The 24,712-nt window shown below is 42.5% G+C and overlaps 1 protein-coding gene across 5 annotated transcripts in view; it reads left to right on the top strand.

The window, feature by feature from the left end:
- The first annotated feature begins 5,458 nt into the window (after nucleotides 1–5,458).
- Nucleotides 5,459–24,712, top strand: part of smarce1 (SWI/SNF related, matrix associated, actin dependent regulator of chromatin, subfamily e, member 1) — a 53,583-nt gene continuing 34,329 nt past the window's right edge. The window contains exons 1-5 of one of the 5 annotated variants that reach the window (XM_033034847.1): nucleotides 5,633–5,689; nucleotides 5,823–5,828; nucleotides 6,785–6,820; nucleotides 15,499–15,542; nucleotides 24,037–24,177. In XM_033034847.1, the coding sequence (XP_032890738.1) occupies nucleotides 6,814–6,820; nucleotides 15,499–15,542; nucleotides 24,037–24,177 (192 nt within the window). In that variant the 5' untranslated portion in view covers nucleotides 5,633–5,689; nucleotides 5,823–5,828; nucleotides 6,785–6,813. Of the gene's footprint in view, nucleotides 5,690–5,822; nucleotides 5,829–6,784; nucleotides 6,821–15,498; nucleotides 15,543–24,036; nucleotides 24,178–24,712 lie in introns of all 5 variants that reach the window. The other 4 variants (XM_033034842.1, XM_033034845.1, XM_033034846.1 and 1 more) reach the window with 4 other exon arrangements.

Here is a 24,712-nt window from a genome sequence, read left to right as displayed (position 1 = left end):
TAGTGCAAGTATCTTTTGGAGTCCCTCCTCACTTAGATGCTTTATCATTATGTAACAAATATCATCCTTCCCTGGGGCTGAGTTCTTACACTTGGCTTTTAATAATCTGAATGCTCTGTTTCTATTCACCACCGCCTCTTTACATTTATTGTCCCACCACGGCACAGCTTTCCTTTTTGATCTTCCTTTACTTTTAGGTATGGAAACTAATGCTGCTCTTTTGATACCTTCTGACAATTTATTCTCAAAGTTTTCTATATCTGTCTCTTCTTGTATCGGTTTTACATATCTATCACTTTCCTCCTTAAATTTCTCCCAATTAGCCTTTCCAAACACCCATCGTCCACTTCTGTTTTCTTTACTCATAGTTAAAGTAATATTTATTTTGCATAGCACAGGATGATGATCACTTCCTATGGTACCCTTTTCATATACTTCCCAGTTACATTTAGCAGCAATCCTATTAGAAACAAGTGTAAGGTCCAACACAGACTCCTTCCCTGTCCTAACATCTACCCTGGTCTTCTTTCCATCATTTAGACATACTAGATTACCATCATTTAATAATTCGTCAATTACCTGTCCATTATTATCTGACTTTCCACTGCCCCATAATGTATTATGTGCGTTAAAGTCCCCACACCAAATAACATTAGATTTGCTCTGGCCTTCTACTTCCTGTAACTTATTGACCTCTAATCGCTTACATGGATTATAGTAATTTATTACCACTATTTTCCTCCTCTCAGACCACACTTCTATTACCACATATTCCTGTTCCTGCCCAATTCCTAATACCTTGTATGGTATCCCTTTTTTAATGAAAGTGGCACAACCCCCTCCTCCCCCATTTCCCCTATCACATCTCACTGCAACATAATCATATAGAACAAAATCTAAACTTGGTTTCAACCAGGTTTCCTGGATACATACGACATCTGGTTTTTCCTTCCTACTGTCTATGAATTGCTTAAAGTCTTGCCCATTGGCTAACAAGCTTCTTGCATTCCATTGTAGGATTAACATTAATATTATTAACCCACACATGTTGACTCTTGGCTCGCCTGGATACTGAGACCATCATGTATTTCCTCCCACTTCAATCCTGCCATGCCCAAGTGGTGGACTGCAGCCTTTACAATGATTTGGATCCTTTCTGTTTTGGATTTTACTTCTGCTGTCGCATTTATTACTCCTGCTATAAATATAACCAGGTTTTTCTTTTCTTTCCATATACTCTTTTCTTTTTCTTTTATTGTTTCCATTATGCCCATATCTTGCTCCCTCCTGATCCTTCTTTCATTCATCTGTTTTGTAGGGTCAGCCTTTTTTGCTGCCTCTGCATAGGAGACCTTTTCCTTCACTCTTATGTTTTGTACTTCAGCTTCACGTTTCATCACCTCACAGCCCCAGTAAGCCACACGATGCTCTCCTCTACAATTACAGCACTTTGGTCTGACCCCCTCTCCACCCTGACCATATTCATGGTCCCCACTACACCTTGCGCATTTCCTCGCCCCCTTGCACATTTTAGCTATATGCCCAAATTTCTGACATTTGAAGCACCTCATTGGTTTGGGTATGTACTCTCTTACACTATATCGCATGAATCCAAAATGGACCACTTTTGGAAGGGATTCTGTCTTGAATTCAAGCAGGACTGACTCAGTTTCCTGTTTCTTTGCTCCTTTGGTCATTCTTTTGGCATTCATAATTAATTCACATCTCTTTCTGAGTTCCTGAACCAGTTCACTCATATTGACTTTGAGAGGGATTCCATAGATAACCCCTTTACACCCTGCCGCCCTCCGTTCTCCCACTCTCACTACTTTGATTATTTTGATTTTGTCAATCTTGTTCATTTTCATTGCCTTTTCAACTTGAGCCTCACTGTTGCACCCTATTAGCATGTTTCCATCTTCCAGCACTCTTGCATACTTTACTTCCCCAACCTGGGCTCTGATTATTTTTGTCAGCTTCATTGGCTCTATCTTCTTTACTCCTCCTTCTCCTTCAAACCTCACCACTACATTTAACGACATTTCCTTTTCTGGTTCCTTTTCTGGTTCCTTGTCTTCACTCTGCGATCCACCAATATTGCTTTTCCTTCTTTTACGGCTGCTCTTCCTGGGACTACCCCGTGTTCCCACGGTTTCCCACTCCTTCTCAACATTTCCTTCATTATCCTCTCCTCCACTGGCCTCCATACCACTAGACCCACTCTCGCCTGTCATTTTGTAACAGCAGGGAATATTCTGCTCCGGCCTGCGAGTTGCGTGTGTACCACCGCTCCTCCACCCCAGTCGTCTCATCTCCTTCCTAAAAGAATGTCCTTTTATTCTGAGGCTGTGACCTCTAGTCCTAGACTCTCTCACAAGTGGAAACATCCTCTCCACATCCACCCTATCCAAGCCTTTCACAATTCTGTATGTTTCATTGGCTGTAGGCCAATGATTGAATGTTCCAGGTGATCTTATATTCCACCTGCTCTGTACTGGGGAGGCAGATGCCAGGAGCCCGACTCTCCAGTGCTTCCCCAGCACCCAGAACCATTATTACTATTTAGTTTAGTTTATTGGTGTTACTGAGGTACAGTGAAAAGATTTCAGCGGAAAGACCATACATGATTACAATCAAGCCGTCCAGTGTACAATTACAGGATTAGGGTATAACATTTAGTGCAAGATATAATGTCGTAAAGTCAGATTAAAGATAGTTTGAGGGTCTCCAGTGAGGTGGATGGGAGGTCAGGACCACTCTCTAGTTGGTGAGAGGACGGTTCAGTTGCCCGATAACAGTTGGGAAGAAATTGTTCCTGAATATGAAGGTATTTGTTTTCAGACTTCTATACCTCTTGTCTGATGATAGAGGGGAGAAGAGGGAGTTACCGGGGTGATACTGGTTATTGATTATGCTCATGGCCTTGTCGTGGCAGTGTGAGGTGTAGATGGAGTCATTGTGAGGCAGGTTGGTCTGTGTGATGGTCTGGTCTGTGTCCACAGCTCTGCAATTCCTTGCGGTCTTGGATGGAGCTGTTCCCAAACCATGCTGTGATGCAACATGACAAAATGACTGATCTAGCTGAGATGGGTGCAGCCCTGACTCAGGCATTCAGACTGATGTTCACTTCGAACAGCCTGAGGTTTAAACATCGTGTATGATCTAGAGGTTGTACATGTTCATAGTGTATGATCTCATTATAGCCCTGGATCTGGGTGCCACAAGCATGACTCTCTCTCTGTTCCTCGTGAGCATGGAAACTTCCCTCTAGTTTTTAATGAACCTGGTGCTGAATCCTGCGCAGTAATCATTTTCATGCCAGGCCTTGATCAATTCAGTCTTACAAAGAGATGAGCTTTTAGAGAAATCAACAACAAAAAATAAATTCAAACCTTCATTGTAGGGCAAAGGAATTCAATTTCACATCAATAATGGGTACATTTTAAACTGTTTTAGTCGTGATAATGAAGGAATGTGGTACATTTCATGGAGAGAATTCTGCAAGGGTTTGTGTTCCTGTTGGCCTTGCTGGTGGGTTAGGGAGATGATTTCGGTCTAGCACAGACACTGCACCCACCACACTCTATGTGTTAAAAATAAAACTTGCCCCACACATCTTTAAACTTTGGCCCCTTGACCTTAAAGCTAAGCCCTCTCGTCTTTGACATTTCCATCCCGGAGAATAGCTTCTGAAAGTCTACACTATCTATGCCTCTCATCATTTTATATACTTCTATCAAGTCAGCAGGCATCCATTGGCTTCTAGAGAAAATAATCCAAGTCTGTCCAACCTCTACTATAGTTAACACCCCTCTAATCCAGGCAGCATTCTGGTAATCTTCCTCTTCAAAGCCTCCACATCCTTCCTGTAATGGGGGCGACCAGAACTGCATGCTTCTTCTTGCATATGGCGTGCACAGCCTAAAGTTGAAGGACAACTTGTTCTATTTGATCTGATTTGATTGTGCACGCCAGGTTGATTGCATTCGTCAAAACAGGGCGGACCACGTGAAGGTTGCAATCTTCCACCCCCGAACTGCATGCAGTACTCCAAATGCGGCTTGGCCAAAGTGCTATAAAGCTGCACTTTCACTTTCTCTCTTACTCTCAATGCCCCAACATATGGAGGCGGAGTAGCAACTTGATGGGCCGAATGGCCTAATTCTACTCCAATCACTTATGATCTCTTTATCCTGGGATGAGTGAAGGGCATGGTGAGGCTGCTGCTTCCTCAGCCGGCGGAGAGGGGGACCTCATTGAAACTTACTGAATAGTGAAACGCCTGGATCCAGTGAATTTGGAGAGGATGTTTCCACTAGTGGGAGAGTCTAGGACCAGAAGGCATAGCTTCAGAAAAAAAAGATGTACCGTTAGAAAAGAGATGAGGAAGAATGTCTTTAGTCAGAGGGTGGTGAATCTGTGGAATTCATTGCCACAGAAGGCTGTGGAGGCCAAGTCAGTGGGTATTTTTAAAGCGTGTGCCAGGGTTATGGGGAGAAGGCAGGAGAATGGGGTTAGGAGGGAGAGATAGATCAGCCATGATTGAACGGTGGAGTAGACTTGATGGGTCAAATGGCCTAATTCTTCTCTTGGAATTTATGAATGTGAGCCCGGTGTTGCTACAGGGCTGTCCCCAGAGAGAGAGAGAGAGAGAGAGAGAAAATCAGAGAGAGAGAGAGAAAATCAGAGAGAAAGAGAAAAAAGAGAATCAGAGAGAGGGAGAGAAAGAATATGAGAGAGAGAGAGAGGGAGAGAAATAGAAAATAAAGAGAGAGAGGGATAGAACGAATATGAGAATCAGAGAGAGAGAGAGAGAGAGAGAGAAAGAGAAAAAAAGAGAGAGGGAGAGAACGAAGATGAGAATCAGAGAGAGGGAGAGAAGCCCTCCACCTCCAGTTTAAATTCCATTTGGAATATTTTGGAGGACCAAGAAACCAAGAGAGAAAGAATATGAGAGAGAGAGAGAGAAAGAGAGAAATAGAAAATAAAAAGAGAGAGGGAGAGAATGAAGATGAGAATCAGAGAGAGAGAAATAGAAAATAACGAGAGAGGGAGAGAAAGAATATGAGAGAGAGAGAGAGACAGAGAGAAAATAACGAGAGAGGGATAGAACGAAGATGAGAATCAGAGAGAGAGGGAGAGGGAGAGGGAGAGGGAGAGGGAGGGGGGGAGGGAGAGGGAGAATATGAGAGAGACAGAGAGAGAGAGAAAATAAAAAGAGAGAGGGATAGAACGAAGATGAGAATCAGAGAGAGGGAGAGGGAGGGGGGAGAGGGAGAATATGAGAGACAGAGGGAGAGACAGAGGGAGAGACAGAGGGAGAGACAGAGGGAGAGACAGAGGGAGAGACAGAGGGGATGCAGGGCTGATTGTGAGGCAGAAACATGTATGCCCCCAGTTGTCGAATCTCAGCGCGGCGATCACAGATCACATTGACGTCACCCACATCATCCACACACAACCCGCAGATTCCACACAAATATATTTATTGATTAAATATTACAAACCCCCCCCCCGGTGACGCGGCGGCCGGGCCCGGTCGGGTAAACCCCCCCCCTGCAGGCGGCGGCTCAGGGGCATTTATTCCGGGCGGGGGTGGAATGTGACGGCGGGGGGGCGGACAATAGACGCCGACACTCGCCGCTCCTCCTCCCGCCATCGCCGCCTGTGTCGCCGCCACTCGCCCCCCGTAAGTCCGCTCCCCCCCCCCCCTCACGGTCCCCCCCCCCCTCACCCTCACCCCCCCCACCCCGTCCCGCTAGTCCACGCACTCGCCGCCCGCCCGCTCCGGACAATAGTCGCCGCTCCGGCCCCGGCCCCGGCCCCGTGTGAGTGGGCCCGGGCTACAACACCGCCTCCCCCGGCTCTGCTCCCCACCCTGGGCTCAGGCTGTGCTCTGCACCGCGGGCCCCGAACCCCGAACCCCGGCCTATGGTCACAATAGACAATAGACAACAGGAGAGGCCACTCGGCCCCTTCATTCAATGTGATCATGGCTGATCATCCACAATCAGTACCCCGTTCCTGCCTTCTCCCCATATCCCCTGACTCCACTATCTTTAAGAGCCCTCTCTTGAAAGTATCCAGAGAATTGGACTCCACCGCCCTCTGAGGCAGAGAATTCCCCACCCTGGCCCCCCCCCCCCGGACATTGGTCCCCACTCTGGGCCCCGGTCCCCGGGCTATGGTCCCCAACCTGGCCCCAGGACTGTGGTCCCCAACCCTGGCCCCAGGACTGTGGTACCAACCCTGGCCCCTGGACTGTGGTCCCCACCCTGACCCCGGGACGGTGGTCCCCACCCTGGCCCCAGGACTGTGGTCCCCACCCTGACCCCAGGACGGTGGTACCAACCCTGACCCCAGGACGGTGGTCCCCAACCTGGCCCCGGGACTGTGGTACCAACCCTGACCCCAGGACTGTGGTCCCTAACCCTGACCCCAGGACGGTGGTCCCCAAATTGGACAGGCCGTGCCCTGCACCCCGGGCTGAGTCAGGTCCCCACCTTGGCCCCGACACCCCCTACTGTGGTCCCCACCCCGGCCACTGCTACCGATCCCCAGGCTGTGACCAGTGATCAGGGCAGATGGTACCCGCTGCGAGTGCCCACACCATCCAGGGAAGCTGCTGCTGCTTCACTGCCAAATACTGATCTAAACTTTGCTTCATGAAGCAGTGGTCATTCAGAACATTTTAAATTAATCTTGGAGGCATGCAGACAATAAACTGAACTCTTGCTGTTTTCAAGAGATTTGGGTTTACTAATATTTCCTACTTCTATTTCAGATTGCTTGTAAGAGATTGTTGGTGCCATCATGTCAAGTAAGATAAATTTATGATTATTATTTATTCCTAATCTTACACTGAAATATTGACTGGAATCATGAGAGAGTGCAGAAATCCAGAAAGTCAAATTTAATTAGTTTTGTTTTGATGGAAAACTAATTAAAAAGTTACCAGATTTTGCATTCTTTCCCATTCCATTTCTGGAGGTCTTGCCCTGCCTGACGACCCAATGGAAGAGTACAGTGCAGGATTGTGCCCTTCGGCACCTTAATGTTTGTGCCAAACATGATTCCCAGCTGAACTGATCTCAAGATCCATATTCCTCTGTTCCCTGTACTTCCATGTGCCTATCCAAAAGTCTCTTATATACCTTGATTGTATTTGCCTTCATCACCACCCCTGGCAGTGCGTTTGTATATATCTCAATCAGCACCCAGTACAGATCCCTGTGGAACACCATGGTCACAGATAGAATATCAATCTTCCATAGTCTATGACAAAGCCAGTTCCAAATCCATAGAACCAAGTCATCGTGAACCCTGTACATCTTAATATTATGGATCAGTCTACCATGAGGGACCTTCCCAAAAACCGTACCAAAATCGGGATGGCAGATTGCAACCTTCACGTGGTCCACCCTGTATCGACTGATGCAATCAACCTGGCGCGCACAAACAGAAGATCAAACAGAACAAGTGTTTAAGAAGGAACTGCAGATGCTGGAAAATCGAAGGTACACAAAAAAGCTGAGTTTCTCCAGCTTTTTTGTGTACCATCAAACAGAATAAGTTGTCCTACAACTTTAGGCTGTCCACGCCATACGCATGAAGAAGAAGCAGCAGAAGAAGTACTAAAATCCATGTTTCCTTCACCAATCTCCTCAAAAATACCCAATTATGTTAATGAGGCACGATCTGTCGCATAGAAAACCATGCTGGCTTTTCCTAATTAGCCCATTCTCTTCCAAATGGGAGTAAATCATATCTCCAAGAATTCTCCTCAATAGTTTTGTGTATGCATAAAATGTGATTTTCCTTAATCAAACTCACCCATGACACGTTCTAAACTTCAGTTCCTTGTCCCAGCATACAGAGCAAGATGGTTTGCATCCTTCCTTTTTGTGTTGATGATATTTTGTGGAAACTTTCAGTGCTAGTGATCAATTTTTTTGTTAATATGTCTTGTAATTGTTGAAGCAGCGATTACTAATGCTTTGTAACTAATTGTCTGGGATGTGTTTAGGTGTAGTGGTTATTGAGCATCCAATGACTGTCTCTGGAAAGCAAAGCTTAGGCCGTGGGTTTTGTGTAGAATCGTGTCATCCACATTTCCCCCTAAATAAGAGATTGGTGCCAAACCCAAGTATTTCTCATTTTCACAATTGAATGAATGAATGAATAAGTTTATTGGCCAAGCATGTACACATACAAGGATTTTGCCTTGGTGCTCCGCTTGCAAGTAACATCACTACATTTTTGATGGGTCTAAGAATTGATGGAGCTGACTGGTAGAGAACTTTAAATTTTATTAAGGGTTAGGCGTACAAGTAGATGGGTTTACAAACATATTATTTGGAATCGCGTTTTGGGCATGGAATGTTGGCCCTTCATAACAAGAGGATTTCAGTATAGGAGTAAAGAGATTCTTCTGCAGTTGTATAGGGCTCTGGTAAGACCACATCTGGAGTATTGTGTACAGTTTTGGTCTCCTAATTTGAAGAAGGACATCCTTGTGATTGAGGCAGTGCAGCGTGGGTTCACGAGATTGATCCCTGGGATGGCGGGACTGTCATATGAGGAAAGATTGAAAAGACTAGGGTTGTATTCACTGGAGTTTAGAAGCATGAGGGGGTCTTATAGAAACATATAAAATTATAAAAGGACTAGACAAGCTAGATGCAGGAAAGATGTTCCCAATGTTGGGCGAGTCCTGAACCTGGGGCCACAGTCTTAGAATAAAGAGGAGGCTGAGGTGAGAAAAAAATTTTCACCCAGAGAATTGTGAATTTGTGGAATTCCCTGCCACAGAGGGCAGTGGAGGCCAAATCACTGGATGGATTTAAGAGAGAGTTAGATAGAGCTCTAGGAGCTAGTGGAGTCAAGCGATTCACGAGAATCTTCAATCTATATCTCTGGCAACGGTCCCCAAGTGCCTGAAAACAGCCACCATAGTGCCGGTGCCGAAAAAGTCCAAAATCACCAACCTCAACGACTACCGACCGGTTGCCCTGACTCCAATCCCTATGAAGTGCTTCGAAAGGCTGGTCCTCTCCCATATTAAATCCAGCATCCCTGCCTCACTGGACTCCCATCAATTTGCATACAGGGCAAATAGATCAACAGAGGATGCCATCTCTCTGACCCTTCACACTGTCCTGACTCACCTGGACAGACAGGGCACGTATGTGAGGATGCTCTTCATTGATTATAGCTCTGCATTAAATACGGTCATCCCCACCAAGCTCACCACCAAACTCCACCAGCTAGGCCTCAGCTCACCGATATGCGCTTGGATCCTGAACTTTCTCACGGAACGACCGCAGGCAGTGAGACTGGGCCCGCACCTGTCCTCCACCATCACCCTGAGCACCGGCACACCACAGGGTTGTGTACTAAGCCCCATGCTCTACTCCCTCTTCACTCACGACTGTGTCCCTGCATTCGACACCAACACCATCGTGAAGTTTGCAGACGACACAACAGTGATTGGGCTGATCACCAACGGTGATGAAACAAACTACAGAGCGGAGGTGCAGAACCTGGCGGACTGGTGCGCCAATAACAACTTGGCACTAAACACCTCCAAGACCAAGGAGCTGATTATTGACTTCAGGAGGTCCCATTCTGGAGAATACGCCCCAATCTCCATTTACGGGGAAAGTGGAGAGAGTGTCCAGCTTTAAGTTTCTGGGCACTCACATTTCAGAAGACCTCACATGGTCCACCAACACCGCCGCGCTGGTCAAGAAGGCACAGCAACGGCTGTTCTTCCTGAGGACATTAAAAAAGACTGGTCTGCCCCAACAGCTGCTGACAACGTTCTACCGCTGCACCACAGAGAGCATACTAACGTATGGCATCTCTGTGTGGTATCTCAGCTGCACGGAGGCGGAGAGGAGAGCTCTTCAGCGCGTCGTCAACAGAGCGCAGCGGATCATCGGGACAGAGCTACCAGCCTTGGAGGGCATCTACCACACGCGGTGCCTCAGGAAGGCCCTCAGCATCCATAAGGACTCATCACACCCCTGCCATGGTCTGTTTCAACTACTTCCCTCCGGCAGACGTTACAAGGCCTTCTACGCCCGAACCTTTAGACTCAGGAACAGTTTTATCCCAAGAGCTATAGCGGCTCTGAACCGGCCCTAATGAGTGCCCCCCCACCCACTCCCTTTGGACAGTCTCCCTCAGATGGTCACGTCAATCAATTCAGCTTGCTTATTTATGTATTGTATTTATTTACCTTTCTTGTACATCAGTGGAGCTGCACACTAAATCTCGTTGCACTGACGTGCAATGACAATAAAAGATATATTATTATTATTATTATTATATGGGGAGAAGACAGGCACGGGTTTTTGATAGGGGATGATCGGCCATGATCACAATGAATGGCGGTGATGGCTCGAAGGGCCGAAGAGCCTCCTCCTGCACCTATTTTCTATGTTTCTATGAAGCAGTTTATTTATCAGTGCCAATGTTATTTTGCGCTTGATGAGAGAGATTGAAGAGCTTGTCTTTTTAGTCTGACAGACACATAAATGCAGTATGGTAATGGCTTGGATTATCTTTATCAAGCCAGCTGAATGAATGGAATTAAAGTGGGAGCAGCACGCAATCCTCATTTATATCAGATGGATCACTCATTGCAACAAAAGAAGGCCCTTTAGCCCACAGAGTCCTTGTCTCAATTAAGCATCCACACAGCTTGTGAAAAATTAATTATCCTTGCAGTTTGTTTAGTTTAGTTCAGTTTATTGTCACATGTTCCGAAGTATAGTGAAAAGTTTTTTGTTGCTTTTAACTAGTCAGTGGTTTAGTGCAAGATAAAGTATGATTAAAGATAGACTGAGGCTCTCCAATGAGGTAAATAGTAGCTCAGGGCTGCTGAGTAGTATGGTTCAATTGCTTGATAACAGCTGGAAAGAAACTGATTAAGAATGTAAGAATTACATGCATGAATTGATAATTCACCCCCATGTTAGACACAAAATGCTCGAATAACTCAGTGGGACATGCAGCATCTCTGTCCTGCTGAGTTACTCAAGCATTCGCAGTTCCTTCCTACACATTCAACCCCATGCCCTGGTCTGACATTAGTTAATAATGTGGGGCATCTTTTATCTCAGCAGCACTCTCTTGTACTCGCCCAATAATCCTCTAATTAAAAAACAAATCACTTTGTCTTGACAATTTAACAATTCAACAACAAAATCTTCTTGGATAGAGAATTCAAAGATTCTCTAGGTAATGTAAATAATTTCTATGTCTGTCCTAAATTATTGTGATCCCTGGATCTAGATTCTCCAGCCAAGCAAAAACAGAATTCCCACATCCACCTTCCCCAGTCACATTATAAATGTATGTTCCAATGAGATCGCCCCGCTACCTTCTATACTCTAGAAACTATAGGCTCAGTATGTTTTGTTTCTAATTGTAGGACATCCTCTGCCCCCTCACCCATCCCAAGAACCAATCTGGAGAACATTCCATGCACACCTGCAGAATGTATACCTGTACTAAGGTGGAGAGATTAAATCTGTACTCAGTTACCCAGTTGTGATCGCACCAGGGCCCTATATATTTTCAGTAAGACGTCTTCTCCCTTTTGTAATAAAGACTGAAATACGCCTGCTTTGCCTAATTATTTGCTGTACCTGCACGTTAACCTTTAAGTGGTTTGTATACAAAATCATCAAAATCCTCTAAAGAAATTACCCCAACACCCTTTCAAAAATACTCTGCTTTTCATTTTCTTTGCCAAAGTGTGTGATTTACCATTTTCCACATTATATTCCAATGTTGTTTCTTTATCCGTTCACTCAGCCTGGTTATACATTCCAGAAGAGCATAAAAACTGCAGATATTAGATGTTTGAATTAAAAACAGAGAATGCTGGAAAAAGTAGGTTGAAACAGCATTGTGGAGAGAGTAGCAGAAGAGGCATTTCAGGTCCATGACTTTTTGACTCTACCCCTTGTCAGCTTGTCGACCTGAACTGCATTTCGTTGTCTCTGTACTGTACACTGCACAATGACAATAAAGTTTGAATCTGAATCTGAAGTATACATGTAGATATCTGAATTGGGAGCAAGAGTAGGCAACTCAGTCCTCTAGCCTGCCCCACCATTCGATACAATCATGGTCGATCCTATTGTAACCCTGGCACATTCCTGCTTACATCCAGTAGTCTTTCACACCATTGCTCTCTCTGCCGTAAGAAATAGCAAAAGTTGCTTGTATTATCCTTTGAGAAAGAAAATTCTGAAGACTTGCAACCCTCTAACACAAGAGCAGGTCAGGTGTCTAACATGGACAACCCCTAATTTTGTTTAAACAGTAATGCATGGTCTTTGATTTTCTCACAGAAGGAAATGACCTTTCCACATCCACCCTGGTTCTTATGGTTCCATCAAGTCCCTTCTCACTTCTCCAGTGGTATAACCAGGATGTCCAACCTTTCCTCAAATGACATAATTCCCTTTCAAAGTATTTCTAATAAATACCTGTGATCACTATGATAGGGGTGTACTATAGGTCTCCCACAAGCCAGCGGGAGTAGGAGAAACAGATACCCAGGCAGATTTTGGTAGTGACCATAATTCCCTAATTTGTATTATATGGATAAGGAAAAACATTGCCCTGCGATGAAAGCAATTAATTTGAGGAAGGGTAATTATAGTAGTATTAGGCAGGACCAAATAAATTAGATTGGGATTGGCCAAAGGGGGTAAAACCACATCTGACATGTGGGGGAATCCTTTAAAAACCAGTTGGTTCAAATTCAGGACCAGCATGTTCCTGGGAGGATGAAAGGTGAGGATGGCAAGGTTTGCACGACCAGACATACAGATAACGCATTTGCATAACACCAACTGGATATAACATAATGGAGCAACTGTGGAATACTATTTATGTTATGTGGGCAAAATTGATTTTAATGCAATTTTAATTAGGGCACGAGAGAACCATTTAAAAGTAGCTTTGAAAATTGGAAAGCAGAAGAGAGCGTCTTCTGGTGGGGTGGGGGGGGGGGTGGGGGGAGACTTTCCATGTAATGTCCCTGCAATAATCAGATCCATTGTTCCTTAAGAACACAGCTGCTACACTCACTGCCAGTGGCCATTGGAATTGTCAATCTCTTCTATTGACATGTGCAATTATACTCTGTTAAACAATGGCACGTGCAGCATTTAATATTTTTAGCTGTAACTTCCTTATCTCACACTTTTTGCCTTATCATCTCTGGCCTTTGCCCGTCTGCCAATCAAGTCTGAAGAAGGGTTTCGGCCCGAAACGTTGCCTATTTCCTTCGCTCCATAGATGCTGCTGCACCCGCTGAGTTTCTCCAGCATTTTTGTGTACCTTCGATTTTTCAGCATCTGCAGTTCCTTCTTAAACACAATACGTAATACCCTTTACCTGGATCCACGCATCCTGCTAGACTTTTGATCTGCCCGCAGTTCTCTTCCGGCTCCTCCCCCACTGCCCCCAGACCCCACAATCATTTTGAAGAAGGGTCCTAACCTGAAACATCGCCTGTCCATGTCTCTCTGGAGATGCTGTCTGATCTGCTGAGTTACTCCAGCACTTTGTATCTTTTTTTAATGGAAATAATTCTTTGAACTTTAACCACTCTCAGCGTTAATAAACATTTAATCATGTTAATTGTGAAGTAGAAATGTACTCACAGACATTTTAAGGTAAAGAAGAAAAGTAATTTGCTTTAAATGTATCAAATCCTGTTTTAGTTGCTCTATGTTCCTGGGAGATAAAGAGGACATCAGGGAACAGCTGCATTTCAAGGCACTGCCGTCTAATCTCAATTTGCTCCTTATTTTTGTGCAAGTGGAATGCAGAATTGCTTTGTTGTGCTGATAATTCATAATTATACGGTAGTTTTGTTTCCTGAAGCAATGTGGTGTTTAACTATTGCTTCATCCCAGGATTATTGATGCAAATGTAGTCCAAACAGGTTGGATTAAAACCCTGCTCTCAGCAGATTGTTGGAATTCTACGCAACTGAGTTCAGTATTCAGCACAAATCGGCAACATTAAGAAACCATAAGGATGTTACAGATCGAGACGAAAGTGATAATTATCATGACACCACTATGGTGGTTTCAAATAAGAAATATATATGGCATATTAGTTCAACAGATGTTTGCGTCGATCTAACAGAAGTTGCTGAATATCTCATCGTTTTTAAAAAAAAAATGTTTTCTGGTAAGGCATCAGGTTGTGGATACTGTTCTGCAATTAGCTCTCAGTAATTGTGTGCCAGGCAATGAATGATGAATTATGGTTTAGGTTACACCTGAAAACAAAAATAGAAGATATTCGGATGAGGTATTGCAGGCTATGTGCTTCTAGGCCTTTGCATTTTACTCCGAGGTTAATGCAAAATAATGTGGGCATCTAACAATTACACATCAGCGTGTAGCCCTGAATTTACATTGGAGTGATTTGAATTTGCATGGAGTTTTGCGTTCCAGACAAAAGCACAGCATAAAGGGTGTTTGACCTGAAACAAGTTGTAAAGATAAACAAACTGCGTCTAAAGCTAACTTTGATGTGATTGGAGATAGATGTGAAAAGCTGGAGTAACTCAGCGTGCCAGTCAGCATCTCTGGCGAAAAGGAATGGGTGACGTTTCGGGTTGCTCTGTCTGAAGAAGGGTCTCAACCCGAATCGTCACCTATTCCTTTTCTCCAGAGATGCTGAATGGCTGAGTTACTCCAGCTTTTTTGTGTCTATGTTCGGTTTAAACCAGCATCTGCAGTTCCTTCTGCAAAGGTCTTTTTGGACTGGGAGACTGTCAGAAATGTTGACATTTCCAGTTGCTTTTTAGACTACATTGAAATTGTGGTGGTGACCAGGACTTCTGCAAAAATGCTGTCTATTGATGGGAAGGATATTTATGTAAGTAATATTGCCACCTAGGGTGATGCTGGAGAATGCATGGTACCCATAGAACTGTATCTCGGTGGTGAGAGATTTATGCACAAGGTTGCACAATGGCACAGCTTCAGAGCTGCTGCCTCAGCGCTAGAGACTTGTGTTCGATCCTGACCTGTGCGCTGTATGTGTGGAGTTTGCAGGTTTCCCTGTGACCACGTCGGATTCCTCCCAAATCCCAAAGACGAGCGGGATTGTGCAGGTTTATTGGCCTCTGTAAATTGCCCCTAGTATGTAGGGAGTGGATGAGAAACTGGGATAACACAGAACCAGTGTGAATGGGGTGATCAATGCTCGGCGTGAACAGAAGAGCCTATTTCCATGCTGAAGAAGGGTCTCGACCCGAAACGTCACCTATTCCTTCGCTGCATAGATGCTGCCTCACCCGCTGAGTTTCTCCAGCATTTTTGTCTACCTCCGATTTTTCCAGCATCTGCAGTTCTTTCTTAAACTATTTACATGCTGTATATTTCAATCAATCAGTCAATCAAAATAATCAATTTGTATAAATACTAACATTTGAATATTATTTTGTTTCAGAAAGACCATCTTATGCGCCGCCGCCTGCCCCGGCTCCCACCACTGTAAGTCTTTATTCTTGTTATTAATTTAAAAAATATTGTTTGTTACACAAATAGTGTCGGGATTTTAACTGGTGAATACAGATGATGTTTGGTTAGGGAAGATTCATTGCTCTCTTATATTGGTGTATTTAGGGTTGAGCAAGACCAAAGCTAGAAGTGGCATAGTTACAGGTAGTTATAACCTTTGCCATTTGGGAATATTGAAGTCAGGCGTAGCTTCACCTACAGCGCAGGGTGATCAGTAGCAGCTATTGGCCATGAAAAGTGGGAGGATGTACCTGTAAAGTGAGTGACTGTACCAGATCTATTAAATAACAATCAAATATAATCAACATCAAATAAAAGTAATTAGTATATGATTAATGGGGATTATCAGATGGCTGATATAGGTTTTGCAATGTTATTTCAACATATTGTAAAACTGGACTAGTTTGTATTATTGTAGCTCCTGTGTCCATGCTTGCCTTGCCATTTTTTTCTTGATGATATTAAATACAATTGGAGCACCCTGTGGCTTTTACATCATCTGTCTGCTCAAAGCTGTGCTGAAGGTGATGATTGGGGTGGTGTGGCAGGGCATGATTGTAAATATTCGTAATGGATAGGGAACGCTATTTGTGTAGACAGTCCTGTTGACTGAGTAGTGAAACATTATCGTTAGATATTATAAAACAGCATGTGCCAGAAGATTGCTTTTTCTACGGAAATTGAGATAAATTCAAGTATCATGTCTGTTAATTGGTGCATGACTATTGTGTTAATAAAACTGGGACTTCTAACAGACTGTGATAGAAGGTTTCATTTGAAATTGAAGGATAATTTTCTGTTTGATGATGCGTAACTGCTGTTGGATATCATTCTTAATTCTTATTCATGCTTGGTGATTTGTGTTAATGCTGACAGAGCACTGTTAGTCCATAACATTTCTGAAACATAAAGCCTCTATCCACAACTCCCTGGATGAGCTTCTTAGTATTGTCCACAGTCCACAAATGAATAAAAAGGATTGCATTTGGCTATTGTTTAACCTGAGCTTTTTAGTTTATCTTTGCTGATGAGCATTGAATTGTACTTTTGATATAACAACTGCTGGGCTGCTTCTTCTAACCATTGGATGTTTTGATCACCAAGGTTCAAGTCAATGAGGCTGGGGGAGAAGTGTTGCAAACTTGGCTGTTAGGTTTTCGCCATTTGCAGTGAATTAGTTTCCGTCACGCGTATTTTACTTGTGCAACGGTACGTTTGTGACAAAGTCATGGAAAGTTTGGAATCAAAACCATTGTTGTGAGGAAGATTTGTAGATGTTTAGCAAAATACAAACACTGCTGAAGGAACACAGTGGGTCTGGCAGCATGTGTGGAAGGAAATAGACAACATTTCCAGTTGGGACTCTTCTCATGACTTATACATTTATATAATTTGAAATTAAGTGCTTTAAGATGAATATCTGCATGGTACTGGAGTGATGCTAAAGAAAATACAGTCCCCTATATTTGCTACCACGAGCTACGTATAATTAAACTGTTTGAAAATTATTTTCTATAGGTTTTAGAATCGTAGACAATAGGTGCAGGAACCATTCGGCCCTTCGTGCCAGCATCTTGTGTTGCAATAGGTTAATTTTGAGACGGTATAAGGATAATTGAATATTGCTCAAAAAATTTTCATTCAAGTCTTGCATTGTGTGTTAAACAGGAAATTGAATGGCAAATATCGTGACTAGAAAAGCATATGAAAAAGTTTCATTGATCTATAATATTAAAATTACTTATTGGCCTTTTGGAATTTTCCAATTATGATAATTGTGGAATAGCTCTGAATTAAAAAATGAAAGAGCTAAAAATTTGGAGTACATTGAGGTATAAATAATTGGTTTAAAAATATATTTACATTTGAGTGGGGTCATCATGAAAAATGTTCTACAAGAAATTCAAATAGTTTTCATATTCAAATTATTGATTTGATTCAATCATTCCGAGCATTTATTCTATTACTGTGCCTCTCCCATCAGAAACGATGGCTATCGTTTGTTGAACGATAACATTGAATCCTCATTTTAGTTCTGGTGGCTTCATTTAATTTCTTCTTGTGTGGCTCTCATGCATTTTTGGGTGAGCTGGCTGAGCAGGTGATTTGCTGACCATTGTCCATCGCAGTTTTTGCAACCAACCAGGAAGTGAGGTTATAATCTCTGTTTGCCCAGAGGGATCCTTGACCACTGCCCTGTAGCACTGTTGTTGTTTTCTGTGCGAGCCATTCTCCATCTACTAATGTGTGTCACGGTACAGTGAACACCTAACAGCAGTTGAATGTGTCTGTTGTGAAGAGATGGGGGTTTGTTTTACCCCAGAGGCTGTGGAAAAATGTTTGTCATCAAAGCCCGTTGTCAGATTTCATCACACAGTTTGTGAGAGGAACAAACTGTAAATGCTGCAACCCTGCTGTTATGCTTCCTATTTTATCGTGTCTGTTGTGGATAACTAAAGAATCCAATTCCATTTTCAATACAAAGGGAAAATGGCTTTCAGTCACTTTTATTTCAATTAGCCATATGTTTAGTGGAATTAAAATTTCCAACAGATTGCAAGTAAATTAACTTGAGTTGGAAATACGATTAATATCCATTTTTACTGGTTGTTGTTCCATACTCCAGCTGTTTAAATAGAATGGGGAGCAGAATGAAAGGGAGAGGTTTATCTTTGGATTAGCAGCCAGATTTCTGGATCCTTGATCCAGGGATAAAAGTTTGAATCCCACTGTGACAAATGGGAAATGTAAATTCAAATAATTATATAAATATGCCTATAATGGAGAAAAGCAAGCTAGTCTCAGTGACGATAATGGTGAAACCACCAGGAAGCTATCAATCCTTTGATTCTTCATTGAACTTCAGGGAAGAAATCTCTCCACTTTACACAGTTTGGCACCTACTTGACACCAGACCTGCTAATGCATTTAGCTCTCCCTGCCTCCTCAGTACGTAGGCAATTAATGATGGAAAATAAGTTGTGCTATTGCCATTGATGTGCACATCCCATGAATGAATAAAGGGGGTTTTGTTCTGCTTGTGCAAACATAATAGCCTGGATTTGTTTTAGTGGTATTCCATTTAAAATGAAATCATTATTTTAATTGACATTAAAATAACATGGTGAGAAAACAGACTGATTTTTATTTATTTGCTTGAACATTGTTTTGTTTCCTAGTTGGCATCAGTTTTTATTGGATGTTTTGCCTCTTACCTTCAAGTACTTACGTTTATTAAAGTGTCTATTGCAATATTAATGGTCCATGGTTTGGAAATCCTAGCTCTTGTCCTCTGAAGCCAGTGTGTTGATGCAGAAAGGGTCTCGGAAGAGATGTGGTTATTTGTCCCGTGCAGCTAGTGATCAAGTTCAAGGTCAAGTGAGTTTATTGTCATGTGTCCCCGATAGGACAATGACATTCTTGCTTTGCTTCAGCACAACAAAACATAGCACAACATATACCATAATATATATATATATATATACACACATGAATAAATAAACTGATAACGTGCAAATAACAGATAATGGGCTATTAATGTTCAGAGTTTTGTCCGAGCCAAGTTTAATAGCCTGATGGCTGTGGGGAAGTAGCTATTCCTGAGCCTGGTCGTTGCAGTCTTCAGGCTCCTGTACCTTCTACCTGAAGGTAGCAGGGAGATGAGTGTGTGGCCAGGATGGTATAGGTCCTTGATGATACTGCCAGCCTTTTTGAGGCAGCGACTGCGATAGATCCCCTCGATGGAAGGGAGGTCAGAGCCGTTGATGGATTGGGCAGTGTTTACTACTTTTTGTAGTCTTTTCCTCTCCAGGGCGCTCAAGTTGCCGAACCAAGCCACGATGCAACCGGTCAGCATGCTCTCTACTGTGCACCGATCTCTAAGCAGTTACCTTTCTACTCTTGTAGCTTTCTGCGTAGATGTTGATAGCCGTTCTCAGACCCACATATTATAACAGCATAGACATCAGTCCTGTTGAATTCTTTATTGAGTGGTACTCACCTTTAAAAGCTTTTTTTGAAGCCTTAAATTGATAAATATCTAAGAAACATCTCTTATCCACCAACCTTATAAATTCTTCAAAATACTACAAATCAATTTATGAGGCATCACCTTCTTGGAGCTTTATTGTTTGTTTATGACTTTCTCATAATTCCCTCAAGCAAATTTTATGAAATTGGGATTTGAAGGAATGCAACACTGATTTGCCAGAAATTGCACAAATTAGGACTATTTATCCTGGGATGTGGACTATTAAGGGAGAATTCAAAATATTGCAATAAACGTAGATAGAGACAATAGACAATAGGTGCAGGAGTAGGCCATTCGGCCCTTCGAGCCTGCACTGCCATTCAATGTGATCATGGCTGATCTTCCGAAATCAGTACCCTGTTCCTGCCTTCTCCCCATATCCCTGACTCCGCTATCTTTAAGAGCCCTAACTAGCTCTCTCTTGAAAGTATCCAGAGATCCGGCCTCCACCGCCCTCTGAGGCAGCAAATTTCACAGACAAGAGAAAACATATTCTTCAGGTAGGGAGGTTCATCAAGGTTAAAAAATCAAAACCAATAATGATGTTGGGAAGTACAGGGAGCCAGGAGTTTGAAACTCTTACTTGGAAATATGTATGGATGCTTGGACAGTTGTTAATTTTAAACCACAGTTGGATGGGAAATGGGGATAAGATAGAGGTGTAGGTTATCTGTAGTTAGTAGAAGGGAACAGGTTGTGTTAGTGGTTAAATAGCCCTCCCCCCCCCCCCCTCCCCTTTCTATGTTCATACCTCCCTGAGGGCCTTCATCTGGCCAAATGCTTCATCTTCTTGAAAGCTTAATTAATACTAAAACTACATTCATGTTTGAATCCACTTCTCTCCTACCGCACCACCTACATTCCTTCCTCTAGCTTCACAATTCACAACTCTTCAATATTTTTATCTCGTACCCTTCTGTCTTTTTCATCGCTGGTCTTTGTCCAACCATCTGCCCATTAATCCTCCCACCAGTATCCATCTATTACCTGCCAGGCTTTGCACTGCTCATCCTCTCTTCCAGCAGTCTTCCCCCTTTCCTCCCCTACAATCAGTCTGAAGAAGGGCCCTGGCCTGAAAGGTCAACTATCCACGTTCTCCAGAAATGCTGTTTGACCCGCTGGGTTACTCCAGCAGATTGTGTCTGTATTCATGTAATTATAGATGTTTTATTAAAATAGTTCACCTTGTGGTCAAGCAGGAGTGAAGCTTGGTGCCATATATTTCGATTGAATGTGCCTGCCAAACCTAGTGATTCCTATTTAACAGATTTGAATCTCTAAAATCGATGTTTTTGATGACCCCCACTCCCTCTCCCCCTCCCTCTCTCTCCCCTCCCTCCCTCTCCCCCTCCCTCCCCCCCCTCCCTCCCTCTCCCCCTCCCGCTCCCCATCCCCCTCACCGTCCCTCTCCCCCTCCCCCTCTTGGCCTTTATCATTAGGATGTTAACTGATTCATTTGCTCCAAGTTGTAATTCCTGTGTTTTACAAAATGCACGAAGCCTTAAATCTATACACATTTATTTACATCCCATTTGTCTTTCTATACCGCCAGTCAGTCACCATGACATTTTCTTATCCTATTTCTTTCCTCCGACTTTGATAATTTTAATTTCCAGATTATATTATCCTTTTAAATGTTCTAATTGCCTTCTCATAACATTGTTCTCATCATTATTTTGTTGGATTAGCCAGCAAGCCATCTTATGTTTTCAAAATTGCCTGCCTTCCTTGTGAATTATCTCTCTAGGCATTAATTCTCCCACTGTGGCAATTTGCAGCAAATTCATGTTGTCCCCTACCATCTTCCACCCCTGCGATTCCTTCTAATATGCTGAATTTGAAACAGCATCTGGCTTGTTTTTGAGGAAGAAAGAACGTTTACATTTTGAGAAAGGAATTGAGTGCATTAGCTCTATGAGAAGGAGGAATGGGGAAGAACAATTAGCTTGGTAAATTTGGCATTGAAACCTTGGTGTAATTTGCGCTAGGTATAACAGCACTATTGTTTTGAAGTAGCTTTAACTGCAAAGTATTTCAACATTTGAAAAAAGTTTCAATTTGACTTGCTTATGGACAAAAATAATTGATTGAATTACACATGCTGTTTCTTGAATTTGGAGTCTGTGGGATCAAACATTGACTGCACCTGTTTGATATTATGTGCTCTATTATTTTTTTCAAATTTGTTTATGAAATATCTAAAGGTTATTAACTTTAAATTTAAGAATGATTAAACATTGTACCAAACAAGTACTGCATTGGTTAGTATCATTCAATACTGCATACATAAATACAGTCAAGATGTGAAGTGTGCAAGTGGTTTTAACACCAAGCCTGCACTATGTGTATATCAGATTTTTAAAATCAAAAAACACATGCAAGGCATGGTAATATGGTAGTGCTGTTGACATGAGTTGAAAGGGCAGGAATTAAAAGTGCAGGATTATTTATGTGGGAAAATTAGACTGCACTACACTTTCAATTTCCAGTAACTCTTGTCATATTATTTACTGTAATGTTACTCAACCAAATGGTGAAAGTGAACTATGCTAAGAATAGGCTTGAGGAATGAAATTATTGCTTAGATTCCATAAATAGCAGTGCAGTTTATCAAAGCAACGCCATTCATTTGTTAACTTGCAGCTTCAGATAGAGTACTAAACGCAGCAATTGAGGGAATAAGAATTATCATTAACTATATAACGCGTTGATAATTAACACTGTTAACCTCAGCTTAACTGCTCCTTGTGTAATTCCTGTACTGTTATGACATTTATTTATTGTTAAATGCAGAATGGCAAATGCTTTGAATTGAGACACTGCCAAATATTAATGGATGGATTTCCGTGACATTTTGTGTTTATCATTGAAGGTGGCAATGATGTCCAAAGATTTGGTGCAATCTTTCTCCACAGTGCAGTTATCATTAATTGTTGTAAACAAACTTCAATGTCATTTTATTCAAAATGTACTAAAATTACATTGTGAGAAATGGGAAGATGAAATTTCCTTATTTCTTAACTGTTCAAAATTCTGGAGGACATTGTGGATTGTATATTAGTTATTTGTTTTTGAATGAACTCCCAATGGGAACTGTGTTGAATCCCCTCGCTCGGGTCTGTATCAGACTGTATCCCTTCTCATTTAAGGATATTTTATTAGACATCTTCCTAACATATACAAATTACATTTGATGATTTTATTTTCATTTGGTAAAGATATTCTTTTATAATATTTTATGTTGAATTTGACCAAATGGTGAGGCTAAGTGATGAATGCCACAATATCGTGGAAGTCTGAAGCAATACATTCTTCATCTCATTTAATGTTTGTCTCTAAGGAGAGGGTATTTCTCCTCCATATGGAGGAATTATTCTCCACCACTTCACGTCTCTCTGCTAAAAAGCAGCAACAATTATCCATTAACACCAGTTTCAAATTTTCTGATTGTAGCATCCTATCAGATCTACCTGATCTTCCCCCCAAAACACGGGTTTAACTGCTTGGCTGATGCAGTTCCTTAGCTGGTTATAGAAACATAGAAACATAGAAAATAGGTGCAGGAGTAGGCCATTCGGCCCTTCGAGCCTGCACCGCCATTAAATATGATCATGGCTGATCATCCAACTCAGTATCCTGTACCTGCTTTCTCACCATACCCCCTGATCCCTTTAGCCACAAGGGCCACATCTAACTCCCTCTTAAATATAGCCAATAAACTGGCCTCAACTACATTCTGTGGCAGAGAATTCCAGAGATTCACCACTCTGTGTGAAAAATGTTTTTCTCATCTCAGTCCTAAAAGATTTCCCCTTTATCCTTAAACTGTGACCCCTTGTTCTGGACTTCCCCAACATTGGGAACAATCTTCCTGCATCTAGCCTGTCCAACCCCTTAAGAATTTTGTACGTTTCTATAAGATCCCCCCCTCTATCATTTGAGAACAAACACAGAAAACGCTGGAAATACCCTGCAGGTCAGATCACACATATATATGGAAGAAACACAGAGTCAATGTTTCAGGTCAGAGCCCCTTCGTCAGATCCTTTGTCCGTTTACACCTTCCTTCATCACTGATACTGATTCCCACTTCGGGTTTGCTCACTCACTGCACAGTAGCACTATGTGGAAGCAAGGTGGCTCACCAACAAATGGAAAAGGGACATTTTCACAGGAGTCCAAAAGTTGGAATGTTTGTTGTAAATCCTCATAAGATGATCACAATGAGATGTACAGTTATTTTCACCCCTGTATGTTCAGGACTGTGTGGGGATGACACCAGTTTCCCAAGTGTAGCGAAGCAGTCAGTAGAACTGCTTCTCCATGCTCAATCATGTTTGAATTTTTGCCACTTTTTTTGTATGCTGACCATTTCATTTCTGTGTTTCTTGTTTGAACTCATTCTCATTCGTGTTTTGTCTCATTTGTTTCCATCAGCAAATGCCCAGCACCCCAGGGTTTGTGGGATACAATCCATACAGTCATCTGGCCTACAACAACTACAGGCTGGGAGGGAACCCAGGCACCAACAGCCGGGTCACGGTAGGAGTATTAACTATTCCACTGCAACAAAAAAAGGTTAGGTCGGGACGCTGCTGTTTGTGCTGGGTCTGCAGATCTGGCGATTAGAGAACATAAAGGAGGCAGCTGCTTTTAGATTCTTTACCTTGCTTATTTGGGACCATTGACTCAGAAGGTTCAATTTGTCAGCTTTACCTGCTGCAGGCTGGGAAACAACAAAACTGCAAGAATTAATACGGATGTGAATATTTGGAATTTTTTAATGTAAACTGATATTGTTGGAAACATTAAGAAACTTTGACTGCATCTTTTCTGCAAAGACATTATAGTTTCTGTTGGTAGATAAAAATGCTGGAGAAACTCAGCGGGTGAGGCAGCATCTATGGAGCGAAGGAATATTCCTTCGCTCCATAGCTGCTGCCTCACCCACTGAGTTTCTTCAGAATTTTTATCTGCCTTTAATTTTTCCAGCATCTGCAGTTTCCTCTTAAATAGTTTCTGTTGGGATCCTCCATATGAACCTTTTTATTTGTTAAAAGGAATGAAAGAATGAATTAAAAGAAAACTGAACTATTAACCTGTGTTTCAGTTG

This window comes from Amblyraja radiata, chromosome 16 (assembly GCF_010909765.2).
Source record: "Amblyraja radiata isolate CabotCenter1 chromosome 16, sAmbRad1.1.pri, whole genome shotgun sequence".
In the NCBI taxonomy this organism is placed as follows: Eukaryota; Metazoa; Chordata; class Chondrichthyes; order Rajiformes; family Rajidae; genus Amblyraja; species Amblyraja radiata.
The sequence above is the reverse complement of the archived record's forward strand: the minus strand, read 5'-3'. Positions and strand labels throughout refer to the sequence as shown.